At 38.7% G+C, this 14,188-nt stretch overlaps 1 protein-coding gene across 3 annotated transcripts in view; it reads left to right on the forward strand.

Annotated features, from left to right (window-relative positions):
• Window positions 1-14,188, forward strand: part of LOC308246635 (uncharacterized protein) — a 214,991-nt gene that overhangs the window by 140,293 nt on the left and 60,510 nt on the right. For 2 of the 3 annotated variants that reach the window (XR_013960430.1, XM_080665049.1), the window contains exon 3: window positions 11,937-11,984. The exons of the other annotated variant lie outside the window; for it this stretch is intronic. Coding sequence is in view for 1 of the 2 variants with exons in the window: in XM_080665049.1 (XP_080521175.1) it covers window positions 11,937-11,984 (48 nt within the window). In the remaining variant the exon portion in view is untranslated. The remainder of the gene's footprint in view (window positions 1-11,936; window positions 11,985-14,188) is intronic. 3 annotated transcript variants of the gene reach the window in all.

Raw genomic sequence — 14,188 nt, forward strand, 5'->3', positions numbered from 1 at the left:
AATGGATCCTTGTAGGCCTTCACATTTTATTTACTCTTTTCAAATTGAAGTAAAAATTAGTGGGATAGCAGAAAATCTGCTGAGAAATTTACTGTAGAGAAATTAAATCTGCATTGTAAATATTCATCACTTCGTTGTTTTTACCTGATGCCTTCAATACATAGAATCAAGAAGCTATTTCACTTACATCAGAAGTAAAAAGACCACCATGGTGTGTTTGTCAAGCAATTGCAGCATGGAGAACCTGTTCTCCTTTGTGTAGATGGAGACTGTCTGAGCTGTTGGAAGTCTTCATGTGACCCTCTACTAAATCCCCACCAGACAATTTTTCCGAAGTCTTCTGTGCATGTATGTGTCATCTTTAGAGAAGATGATTGTATTAAGAGAGAGGTGAGCCCTGGCCAGTGTATCTAAGTGGTATATCAGTCAGTGCACTGAAAGGTCCCAGGTTGGATTCCCAGTCAAGGGCATGTAACTGGGTTGCAGGTTGGGGCACATGCGGGAGACAATCAATTGATGTTTCACATCAGTGTTTTTCTCTCTCTCTCTCCCCCCTCTCTCTCTTCTACTCTCTCTAAAAATCAATAGAAAAAATATCCTCAGATGAGGATTAACGAAACAAAAGAAGGCGCTTTGTTTGTTTATTTTGGTTGTGTGTGTTTTTGCCTTAATTAGTGACTGGTATGCTTAGAAAAAATAAGCTTTTCAGGATTTTAGAAGAATTGAAGGCCATATCAATTATTTTTACTTGATCAACATGGTTCTCTTTTGTTATTTTTTAAAAACCAACTACATATCTGTTTTCAAATCACAGAACATATTTACAGATTTGAGACACGTGCCAAGAGTGGACTGTAATTGTGTAACCTCATCTGTCATGCCCAGAGCATTGTTCCTTCAAGACAAAAGGATAGACAGTAGCGATGATGTGTGGATAGTTCCTTAGCCCTCTAGGTTTTAAGTAAAGAATATCATGATCGTTTTGTTTCCTTGTTCTAGGAAATTAAAATCCATATTAATGGACAGATCTCTGGGCTCTGATTTTTTTTGAGATAAGTAAAAACATTATTTCTTTTAATCCACACCATTTTCATCAGATCTTCACCAAATTAATAAAATATCTGATAGATAAGATCATTAGTAACTTAAATATATCCAGTGTTTACATTCATTCATTTATTCACCAAACATTTATTGAGCTCTACCAATTCTGGACTTCAGAGATGAACGAGGCAAATATGGACACGGCCTTTAAGTTTATGATTGAATCAGGAAGCTTTCTAGAAAGCTGGTGTCTGAAAATCATTGAGGATGTGATGTAGTGAAGATTTAGGAAATATTTTGAAGTAGCATCCCTGAACTCAGCCCAGGTCTCAGAGAAGCTTCCCTAAGGAACTCCTGGTTGGTCTGGGTTTTAAAGGATTAGTAGAAATCAGTGCACTCCTATCGTGAAATTCAAGTAAATTCATCTGGCAAGATGCTCCACTTCTTCCACTACACATATTCAGATCTGTCACTACCACACAGATGCTAGTTTGTTCCATTGCCTGGTTACATGATGTCTTCAAGTAGTTTTGGACTGATCCATCATGTCTGTGGTTGGCACTGTGGTCTACCCACCACTGCTGGATTTTCATCTGTTACATTTAGCAATGGAAGGTGAGATTTTAAACATTCTGATTTTTTTTTTAAGAATAATGTCAATTGATGATACTAAGTCCAAGTTACCTAGATTTGACTTGATTGGTTTCTGAGTTAGCCTTTAAATGACTTTGTAATCAGTTGTGCAACTATGCCTAATCATAATACATTTTATATTTGCATATGCAAATAAGCACATGTGTACGTTATTGTTTATATTTATTTTTTTAAAATTTAGAAGTTCAACATCTGTGATTTGGGGTAAATCATGAAGGATGGTATCAGTCTTGCCATCCGGAAGTTTTAGTTAACAGTAGCTGTAATTTACCTAACAGGGATTAACTATGCAATATTTACAAATGCTTGTGTTTCATTAGAAAAATATTACTGTGGTCATGAATAAGATTTTCAAATCATCAGTACTGATCACAGATAAATACATCTACAGAAAAAGTCACATTTCATACAAATCATGACTCAGATGGCTTGAACTTTTTTAATCCCAAATTTTTATTGTAGGATTTTGGGGAGCACAGCCCCTTAAAATACCTATTTTGTTTCCTCCCAATTAGAGTGATGGCATCGTCAAAGGACAGTGTGATAATTTGGCCTTTTCTGGGGAAAGCCCTAGAGTGGAAATCCTTCCCTAAGGACTAATAAGTTGTTTGATTAAAAAATCCAACTTCAATGTTGTCTCTATGGGGTTCCTTTGTCTCAAGAGGGACCAAAATCTGAAGAACTGTAGTCTAGTCTGGCTGAAAACTGGGTGGCATTTTTGAAATGCTGCACCAAAGTATCTAATAAAGAGATGGTGTTTGTCTTAGGTACACTGACACTATGTATTTGAAAAGTCTGCAGTACACAATTCCCATGTAGTTTGTTGGTTTTGTTTTTTGTTTTTAGCTTGAGTCTACTCTCCTAATAAAAATAAAGCTATTTTTGTAAGGGCTGCTTCTAGTACTTGCATCTACATTTTAAAAAATTCACAGAAAGTAGTCTATAGTGATAACTTGTGCAATGTCCAGATTGTTGCAGAATTGTGTTTTAAATAAATCTTTTTAGGATGGCTGCGTTTCAGCAGCATCACAAGGTTTGGCTCACATGATTCCAACCCCCAGCCCTTGACACACACACAACAATGGGGCCCATCGCCCCTTACTTAAAGTACTTGACTTATTTAATTTGTGTATTTGTCCAGTGTGTGTGCTGACTGTCCTTTATGCATTGTCTGCAGCCTCACACGCGCACACACAGACACTGAATAAATATCTGTAATGACAGGTCCCCTTAAGAGACAACGAATCGCTTTCAAGGGAGTCGTGTGTTTCTATGGCAACTGCCTTTCTAAAACTTTGAATTTTACCCACATGTATTTTGCAGATACCAAAAACAAGCTTATGTTTAATTTAAAGAAGCTTTGTTGAAGAAGAGGAAACTATAAGCTCATCAGCTGATGTCAAGAGTATGCACACTTTGTTCAAAAGCTTGTAGAAAAAAATTATTATTCTTTTTGTGCTTGACACTTAACCAAGTGACCAACGTTCCATTCAGATAGCCTTTTATTGTCAGTTTTTTATATTTCTTATGATTAAGATCTCAAATATATATATGCAGTTTCATTGAATTAAAATGGACGTAGTGGGTACTGTGTGTGTGTTTTCGGCCTCTCTTGTCTCCCTAGTTTTGTACATAATCATGTCACCAGCTCATTGAATTACCTGTGCTTTCATCATCCATTTCCTTTTCTCTGTGTTACTATGGGCTCTCAGTTACCAGCTACACCTGATCTAGAGGAAACAGGTTATGTCCCTATTTCAAAAGGAGAGGACCATCTCCGTGGTTCAACACTATGTGTTTGTTAGCAGTTGGGATTCTGGAAGACACATGGGCTGTATTCCTGAGTGATAAAATACATGTATAAGGGCCACTTACTAATTTTGTAGGATAATTCAGATGAAGTAATTTGTATAGTCTGTGGGGTCTGTGTATATGAGTTTTACTTTGCTCTTAGTGGTCTTACTTTGCAGGGAGTTTTGTTTCATATATATATATGGGACTCTAAGTGGAGCAACTGGCAGTATTCACTTTGAAAGGACACAAATGTATATATTTGTGTGTATTTTGACTCTCCCTTTCTTCCTGAAACAGATTCAGTTTTCTTAAAATCAAGTCAGTTGTGCGGCTGGTGCTGTTTTGCTTCATCCCCATGTGTTAATTGTTCTGAGGCTTGTTTTGTTTACTGTTTTTGCAGACCTGATTCGCCATGGTCCATGCCTTTCACTCCATTACACCACGTAGTTGATTTCCCAGTGGGGAAAAGACTGCCTTTTCACCCAGTAATTAGTTATCTCATTCAAAAGGGCCAAGCTTCTCAGAGATGATGTTGTCACACTTTAAATGCCTGCTTTGGAGGATGAGAGCTCATTTAGTTACATGCTCATCCATGTGGTAGAAGAAATGCATGGTTAGTCACCATGGAAATTCTTAGGTATTTGAAGGGCACAGGATGGTTAATTAGACCATTTATACTCAGCTTTTGAGAGATTATGAGTTAGTTTATAGTGATAAGGAACCAGAGTAAGAAGTAATATTTTTCAGCCCCATGAAGAAGTGGTAGTGTTGTTTATTCCTAACGTGTATTTTTTTATTTGCTGAGAGAAGACTCTGTGCCACTTTATCTTGAATAAATTTTGTATAATCTCTTGCTAAGTAAGCAAGCACATCCCCAAAAAGCACAGAGGTAAACTGAGTTCTACAATCTCACTGTTGTTATCTCCCCAAACACAGGAAGAACGTAAACGCTAGAGTTTCCCCTGAAGGTATTTGATGGAGGTAAGATTGCCCCTCAGCAGAGTCCCTCCATTCACGATGCTCCTGGGTCTTCCTGCAGCCCCTGCTCAGCCTCTCACATCTTGCTATTAACCATATCTAGGCCTCTTTACTTATTTCCTTCCTGTTCGAGTCCGTTACGACTATGTGGCTTCATCACTCAGTCCAGTCTCCAGGCACATCCATGCCTTGCCTCCTCACCCCCGTGGCCCGGCCTTTCTTTCCGTGGGACTCTAAGTGAGGCAACTGGAAGGATACGGACACAGTGGCCATTTGATATGCTCAGAGCATCCGTGCACTAAGACGTTTTAGAGCTGCTTTGTGTTAAACGATGTGAACAAAAGGCCTAAGATTTTTAAAGTTTTTAAAAATATTTGTTAATATTTTCTTCCATTATGTAGTACAACTCATGTGGTCTGGCTCCTCTTCAGCTTCATCTTGCTCCAAACTCACCCCCGGTCTCTGTCTGGGGACAGTGTTTGAATGTGTTATATCCCCTCTTTCCACTTGGCCACTCCATATGCTCCCTCTGTCGGAAATGCATCTCCATCCTCCGTTGCAGTAGCTCCAGTGTCCCTTCTCCAGGAATACCTTTCCTACCCGCCACCCCACAATCTAACCTAAGTTTCCTTTATTATGCTCTCACAGCACTGTGTACCTTTAAAGGATAGCATTTATTACAGTTTCACATTTATCTTTATTTGCATGGTTATTTCATAAATGTCTGTCTCCCCCATTATTCTCTAAGCTTCTATAGGCAAGCAGCTCCTTATCTTTGTGTTTCCAGTGACCAGCATGGGAATGGCACATGGCAGGTGCACAATGACACTTGTTGAGGGACCATCTACAGCTATCTTTGGTAGCCCTTCCAGTGGCCATTAGCCCCGTTCTTCCCAGCACACCCTGAGTTGGTTGAAGTATTTACTGGCTCTAGTGCAGCTGGTTCCAGCCCCAGTCCCTGACCCAGGAGGTGGATGTTTGGTTGGTCCAATCAAATCAAAATAGATGCAAAGATGGAGAGAACCTGGATCCTTATAATGATGTTGTTGAGCTGCTAATTTAAACCCATCCTGGGACAATGCTACCTCTAGGCAAGTCTTTGTATGAAACAATAAATCTTACTTGTTTAGGCCAGTTAAGAGTTTTCTGTTTCTGAAAATATCCTGATACAGAATGTCACAAGTGAATGAACATATGAATCAATGAACAAGTTCATCTCACGTCTTCATAAGTCCCTTGGTAATTCAGTTTTATTTCTCTTCATTTCTATGAAGTATTGGGCTATTAGTGAAGATGTTGACCAGTATTGAGCCCAGTGCTGAAATCCAAAATAATTCCTATATGTTTGAAAATTGTTTCCTTCCACTAAATGCCACATACCCTGAACTTGAACTCACATTCTTCACCTCTCACCCTTTGGCTCCGCACTTTGTTCACAACTTTTTGGGGCAAGCTCTTCTCTCAGGAGGTTGAGAGTCAGGTTGTCAGGCCGGCAATTTCCTGTTTGTGAGCTTGAAGCTGTAAAAGAGTGCGGGTAGGTTCAACAGAACCTGTAGGTGTTTTCAGACGCTGAGCTGATTCATCCCCTTTGGTTGTTAATTCTCCCCAGCTACCATACCATCTCTTCTCTCTGGATACTGCACAATTTCTCTGCGTGGAGATGAGAGTCTCAAGACCTGCCCATTCCATGCTTTCCATGTCTTTCTGGGTTTTGGTGAGTTGCATTTTAGGTCCCTCCTTCCCCAGTGTTATCGAACAGTGTCTGCACAGGAGAGTTTTGTTTGTTTTTTCTTTCTTTTTAAATATATTTTTAATTGAACTTATTGGGGTGACATAGGCTAAAAAACTAAGTAGGTTTCAGGTGTACAATTGTATAATACATCATCTATATACTGTATTGTGTGTTCACCACCACAAGTCAAGTCTCCTTCTGTCACCATTTATCCCCTCCCCGCTTTATATTCTTCTTTCTCCCTCACCCCCCTTTCCCTCTGATAATAGCCATACAGTTGTCGGTGTTTAGGAAGGCTTTTCTGTTTGTTTTGTTTTGTTGCTTAATCCCTTCACTTTTTCACCCAGCCCCACAATCCCCCTCTTCTCTGACAGCTGTCAGTCTGTTCTCTATCTATGAGTCTGTTTCTATTTTTTGTTAGCTTATTTTGGTCATTAGATTCCACATATAAGTGAAATCATATGGTCCGTGTCTTTGTCTGACTGGCTTATTTCACTTAGCATAATGCTTTCCAGGTGCGTGCATGCTGTTGCAAATGGCAAGATTTCCTTCTCTTTTATTACTACTATGTAGTATTCCATTGTGCACATCTACCACAGCTTTTTTATCCACTCATCTTCTGATGGGCTGCTTACTAATCTTGGCTATTGTAAATAATGCTGCAATGAACAGAGGGGTGCATATATTCTTTCAAATTAGTGTTTCAGGTTGCTTTGGATGTAATTTCCAGACATGGAATTGCTGGGTCATAAGGCAGTTCATTTTTAATTTTTTGAGGAAACTCTATACTGCTTTTCACAGTGGCTGCATCCATCTACAGTACCACCAACAGTGCCCGAGGGTTCCCATTTCTCCACATCCTCGCCAGCACTGGTTTGTTGATTTATTTGTGATAGCCATTCTGACAGGTATGAGGTAATATCTCAATGTGGTTTTAATTTGAATTTTCTCTGATGATTAGTGATTTTGAGCATCTTTTTTATTGGATTGTTTGTTTGTTTTTGGTGTTGAGTTGTTAAGTTCTTTATAAATTTTGGATATGAACCTCTTTCCAGCTGTATCATGCGTGAATATGTCCTCCCGTTCAAAGAATGCATCTTTTTGTTGGGGCAGAGCTTTGAGTGCGCCCTGTAAACCTAGGCTGTGCGTCTGCTGCCTTTCTTTTTCACCGACCTCCAGCATAACCTAAGAAACGCAGAGTCTTAAATAAATACTACCCGGAATGCCTTCTTGTTTGGTAGCAGAGACTTCGGAGTTCTCTCATTACTCACTTGATCTCCCAGCACTTTGGCAGGAAACCACAGGAGATGGGCAACTAGGTCCCCCACCTTTGGGAGGGTTACCTTTGGCCATGCCATGGGGGTGAAGTACTGAATTCGTACTTGCTTTCTTAAACCAAGGCAGGCATGATTCACCTTGGCCCACCGCCCTGGCAAGTAACATACTTATCTCTGAGATTCAGAGAACACTCCTAACTGCCTCAAAGGGTTGTTACAAATTTAGGGTTAGAAAGATACTATGAAAGCGTTCCTTTTACCTGGGGAAGCGCTATACAAAAGTATTAATATTACAAGGCTACCAAAGACAAACCCTTGTGAAGTATCTTTTCACACTGCTCGGTGTCTACCTCAGTTTTTCTTCCTACACCTGAATATATATGCAGAAGCAGGTCATCAGCTTGGCCCCCCACCTACAGGGAGATCGGCTCCCCTGGAACCTTTAGAGTGAATCACCTGCTTCTAATAGCAGACATCCCTTTCTGACCTCTGAATTGGAATGTTTGTTTTTTTAACTTCGGTTATTTCTATTGAAAGAAATTCCTTGTAGTGCTTTGTGTATAGTATTGACAGCTCATCATGTTTTGTTCTGATTCAGCCATCGTTTTGGCACATCTACTGTGTGTCGCACATTTTTCTAGACATGAGATACATCTATGAACAAAGAGGACAAAAATTCCTGCCCTCTGGTAGCTTGTATTCGAGTGGAGGGAAACAAAAAAATAAGCAAAAATAAATAAGCAAATTCTAGTATGTTAGAAGGTGATAATTGCTATGAAAAAAAAAGAAAAAATAGAACAAAGTAAGAGGAGTGTCAGTTTGAGGATGAGGAGAGGTTGCAGTTTTAAGTCAAGTGATCAAAGTAAGCCTCCTGTATTTCTAGCCTTTTGCTGTTGTGTTGTTGTTGTTACAGATTTAATATTGCAGGTGAATCATCTGCATAAATTAAATATTGCCTGAAATCAAAGCAGCTCAGCTAAAGGCTAAATCTGATTGCTAAATGCTTAGAAAAGCATGAGAAGGTGCATGAGCCCTTGTCTGGCACTTTCAGGTTATCTATTGTCAGTTTCCTTTTCCAAAAATAGTACTTATTTTATATAGTCTTCCAATGGAGTATCTCTCCGACACCTACTGCCATGTGCTTTTAGTTAAATGTAACTAGCGGTCATACAAGACTAAGAGGTTCATCCAAAATGTTTCCTTTAAAAGTTCTAAGAAGTCCCTCCTGGTTGCCTTTCTAGCCCATAACAATGATGGATTTTGCAATCCTGCTGGTCCAGCCATGTAGGAAAACCTCATGTTGTGGGTAATTCTCTTTAAACACATATTTTGCGTTTTAGTAGTGGTTGTTGAGAGCTGTTGTGTCTTAGGCATGGAGTTTATTATATCCCTATAAATTACAGACCACAGACAACCCCACCCAGAACAGCACTGTGTGTATGATCCTGCACTCCTCCCCTGCTGTGTGACCTGACATATGGATGAGCCCTCCTTTGAGTTCTGGAGTTTTGTACCTATGTACCCTCTCCCTGGCTGGCTTGTCTGTCCTCCCCTTTTCTGCATTCCACCATCATTCTCTCCCTTGAAGTAGCTGAACCTTGGGAGGGGCAGTGTGTGGCTCCTCCCATTGTCTGAACCCATAGACTAGAGGCGTAGAGGCTCTCAGCAGGTCTCTCTCCATGGACTAGACCCATGGTACTGCGGCTCGCGAGCCACATGTGGCTCTTTGGCCCCCTGAGTGTGGCTCTTTCACAAAATACCACGGCCTGGGCGAGTCTATTTTGAAGAAGTGGCGTTAGAAGAAGTTTATGTTTAAAAAATTTGGCTCTCAAAAGAAATTTCAATCGTTGTACTGTTGATATTTGGCTCTGTTGACTAATGAGTTTGCCGACCACTGGACTAGACCATGTCAAGATAACACTTGTTTTGCCTCCTGTCCAGAACTGACTAGTAGAGTGCTATTCAAAAGGTAGACGGGAGCTAGGGCCATCAGAATGAGTACTTTTTTATTAAAGTATAGTTGACATACAATATTAAATTAGTTTTGGGTGCCCAACGCAGTGATTTGACATTTATATAACTTACAGTGATCACCGTGGTAAGTCCAGTAACTATCTGTCCCGTGCAAAGTTATTACGATATTATTGACTATATTCCCTGTGCTGTACATTACATCCTGCTGACTTATGTATTTTATAACTGAAAGTTTGTACCTCTTCTTTCCTTTCACCTTTTTCACCCATCTTCCCAACTCCTCCCCTCTGGCAACCATCAGTTTGTTCTCTGTATCTATGAATCTCTGGTTTGTCTTGTTTGTTCATTTGTTATTTTCAGATCCCACATATAATTGATTTCTTATGGTATTTGTTTTTCTCTTATATATTTCACTTAGCATAATACCCTCTAAGTTCATCCACGTTGTCTCAAATGGCAAGATTTCCTTCTTTATGGCTGAGTAATTTTCCATTGTGTGTGTATATGTGTATATATGTGTATACATATATGTGTGTATACTATACTATACACATGTATATACATAACTACATTCATCTATTGATGGACACCTAGGTTGCTTCCACATATTAGCTATCTACAATAATAAAAGCATAATATGCTAATTAGACCAGACAGCCAAACAACCTTCTGGATGTCATTCCGGATGAAGATGTGGTGGCAGGGGCCAAGGCAGAGGCAGTTAGGGGCGATCAGGCAGGAAGGCGAATGGTTAGGGGTGATCAGGGGCGATCAGGCAGGCAAGCAGAATGGTTAGGGGCGATCAGGCAGGCAGGCAGGCAAGCAGTTAAGAGCCAGCAGTCCTGGATTACAAGAGGGTGTAGGCCAGGCTGAGGGAAAACCCCACCCCCATGCACGAATTCCATGCACCGGGCCTCTAGTTGTAAATAATGTTGCAGTGAACATAGAAGTACATATATATTTTAGAATTAGTGTTTTCTTTTTCTTTGCATAAATACCCAAAAGTGGAATTGTATAGTTCTGTTTTTTAAAATATATTTTATTGATTTTCTACAGAGAGGAAGGGAGAGGGATAGAGAGTTAGAAACATTGATGAGAGAGAAACATCGATCAGCTGCCTCCTACACACCCCCCACTGGGGATGTGCCCGCAACCAAGGTACATGCCCTTGACCGGAATCGAACCTGGGACCCCTCAGTCCACAGGCTGATGCTCTATCCACTGAGCCAAACCAGTTAGGGCAGTAGTTCTATTTTTAATTTATTTAATGTTTAATTTGTTTTCTGAGGAACCTCCATACTGTTTTCCATAGTGACTGCACCAATTTATAATCACACTGGCAGTGCACAAGGGTTCCCTTTTCTCCATATTCTCACCAACACTTATTTGTTGATTTTTTTATAATAGCCATTCTGACAGGTGTGAGGTGATACCTCATGTGGTTTTGATTTGCATTTCCCTGATGTTTAGTGATTCAGCATCTTCTTATATGTCTGTTGGCCAGCTACATGTCTTCTTTAGAGAAATGTCTATCCAGGTCCACTGCCCATTTTTTAATTGGACTCTTTGTTGTTGTTTTTATGTTGAGTTGTATAAGTTCTTTATATATTTTGGATATTAACCCCTTGTTGGATATATTTTTTCAGATAACTTCTCCCATTCAGTAGATTGTCTTTTCATTTTGTTGATAGTTTCCTTCAAACCTTTTTGTTTTGATATAGTCCCATTTGTTTATTTTTGCTTTTATTGCTCAGAATAAATACATTTTGAGCATAGGCAGATGTCCTTCTATTCCTTACCTGTTGTTTCCTGTCACTCACCTGATTCAGAGGGTGTGGAGATCGTGGGAACAAGCCACAAGCCTGGAACACTCAGAGAGAGGGTCTTCCAGAGGGAGTGAGAGCCAACCTGGCTCATTGCAAGGTCAGGCCCTGGACCTGTCACTCATTATTCTGAATTGTGCAGTGTGTGCTTCTGTCACCTCCTGCAATAGAATGCTCTTGAGAAAGTCATACACTCTCTCTAGGCCTGTTTCCTCGTCTGTTAAAGGTGATTAGTCTCCAAATAACCTTCAAGATTGCTCTCACTTCTAATGTTTTGATGCTGTTAAGACACTATTTATGGCCCTTTTCCTAAAAGTTCACTTTTTCTTTTACATGGTTGGAATCTTCCACTTCTATCACTTTAATCTTGTCTAATTCTCCCCATGAATTCATTTTATTCATTTCAATGTCACTTTTCCTCTATGTGCTTTATAACCCACGTACTCCCGTCTTCTGGCGCATGTCTGCCACTGGAACCTGTGACCTACTCTGCAAAGAGCTGTGGTTGCTTCCTCCTGTGCTCTCCACCCAAAATGCTGCTTTTGTATTGGTATCTCTGAGTAGGGAGTTGAGCTGTTGAAAAAAACATCTTTGTAGTCCAATGTCTTTATCTTAAAAGAGACAGAGAATGGAATAATGTGTTCTTTTTTGACTCTTCAGGCTCTGATGACCACAATCAAAATAGATCTGTACCCAAGCAGTAAAAAGGTAATATATGTGCATTTTCTCGTAACAGGAGTCCTAACACAAAAGCAGTGTAAACATAAATTGCATAGTCTGTACCATGATTTTTAAAAATTTTTTCATTTGAACCTTGAGGAGGAAAATATACCCCAGTGATTAAAAAAGCATTATTTTCTCTAAATTCCATAACATAGAGGAAGTGTTTTTCATTTCCTCAATGCCTTGTGCCTGGGAATTTTGAAATGATAGATTCAGCGGTGGTAATAATAAAGTTTCACAGTAAGAATGTCAATGTGGAGAGCGATTGCTATAAATACAGTAAAGTGCCTGGATTTTAAATATAAATTCTTTGTCAGATTGCTGTTCACTTAATTACCACAAGCTAAAATTTATCTATTAGCATTTCTCTTCTAATTGTTACCATTGTGATAAACACTTTTCTTTATTTATATAGTACAATTTACTTCAGGACAATGAATAAGGATTTAGTATTGAAACAAATTGTAGGAATCAAATATTGCTGTTGCTTATTTACTCAGAATATAACTTATTCAACAAAGTTAATTGCACTTTATTTTAAAGATGAGGTGGTTAGAAATAGGACTATTTGTGTTTAATTGGAAAAGAATCTGGATCTTCGAGGTAAAATGTCTGGCCCCAAACCACATAATAAATGAGAGACAAGAACTAGAAGTCACTTCTTTGGTATTTAATTCCTGTCCTTGATTATCTGAATTGATATGAATATTTTATGTAAAATACCCATATTTCAGAAAATTATGTTATTTTAGATATACCCTTAGTAAATATACCTGTCTTTCAAAGACTATTGGAATCAATTCCCCTGTCTTTATATGGGGGCATACGTAATAGTGTATGAATTGATGAGATTACATCTTATTTTTAAAGACTTCCAAGAGTGAAGGTTTCCTAACTTCCCTCATTAATCCACTATAGTGGTCAATTACATTTGATGTCACAACACTCTTTCTGATCTAACTTAAATCTCTCATGCTGTAGCTTAAATCTGTTTTCTCTCACTCTCTCTAGGATATTAAAAGCAACTAATCACCATTATCCATAATAATATTTCTGAAGAATTCCATATATTTGAAATATATGGCAGTAAGCATAACTCCCAAATATCAGTAAATTTTAACATAGAGAAGATGGACCAGCTTGTAATAAATGTAGATGACATGGTAGTATTTAGTTTTGATGAATGAATAATACTGTGAACTAATGTGACTTAAGCAGACTAAATGAAAAGCATTCATCTATTAACTCATTCACTTAAATATTCATCAGGCACCTACTTTGTGGTACTGTATTGTGCTATATTCAGAAGTACAAAAAATAAATCATAGAATCAAGCCAATTTCAGTGCAAGGGATTTTTTAAAATAGAATTTATTAGGTGGATTGTAAAACTTATTAGGTATATTAGTTAGAAATGTGAAAATAGAATAGCTTAATCTTGAGAGAATAATTCTGTGTCCTATTTAATGACTGTGTGGTATTTACAACCATATCTGGAGGTGGGGCTGAAAAATATAGTCTAATTATGAAAACATTTTCTCTTTACTTTACAACTGCCCCATTACTAAAATCTGTAATAGGCACCAAATTTTACTATGGGTGGCCCCTGAGCTCTTCATCTGGAAGCCCCTTTGCTCTGATGTTAATATTGAAGAGGTATCTGTGTCTTCCCATGTGTATTTGGACATGTGTGAGCACTGGCCAGTGTAGGACAACAAGAGGTTTATCACTGGAAATAAATTACAGACTTGTGAGGCATGAAAATGATATGCCTGGAATGCAGAACAAGGGTTGCCTTCTGCCTGCTTTCTTTATCAGACAGCAGAAAGGAGAAAATGATTTATTCTGGAGCCATTTGACACTGACCAAGCAATGTATAACAGATAAAATGCTGATTTATTGCTGCAAAGAGAATAATGGCTGTTCTTGCTAAAATGCCATTAATAGTTTTATTGTTTAAAGTGCAAATTACATTTGGCAATTTGTTAGTCCCCTTTTGAGGTGAACTTGAAGTAATTCAGTGTAGGCTTTCAGCAGAAAAAGGACAAAGCAATTAGCAAATCATAAAAGAAATCATTCACCAAGGTTGGCTCTTTATGAATTCTCTGTCTGAACTATAAAGATGTGGAAAAAAAATTGTCTTTAAGAAATACAAAATGATGCAAGTATTTGTTTAAAACAGAAATGCCT

Source organism: Plecotus auritus (assembly GCF_963455305.1).
Source record: "Plecotus auritus genome assembly, chromosome: 4".
NCBI classification, from domain to species: domain Eukaryota; kingdom Metazoa; phylum Chordata; class Mammalia; order Chiroptera; family Vespertilionidae; genus Plecotus; species Plecotus auritus.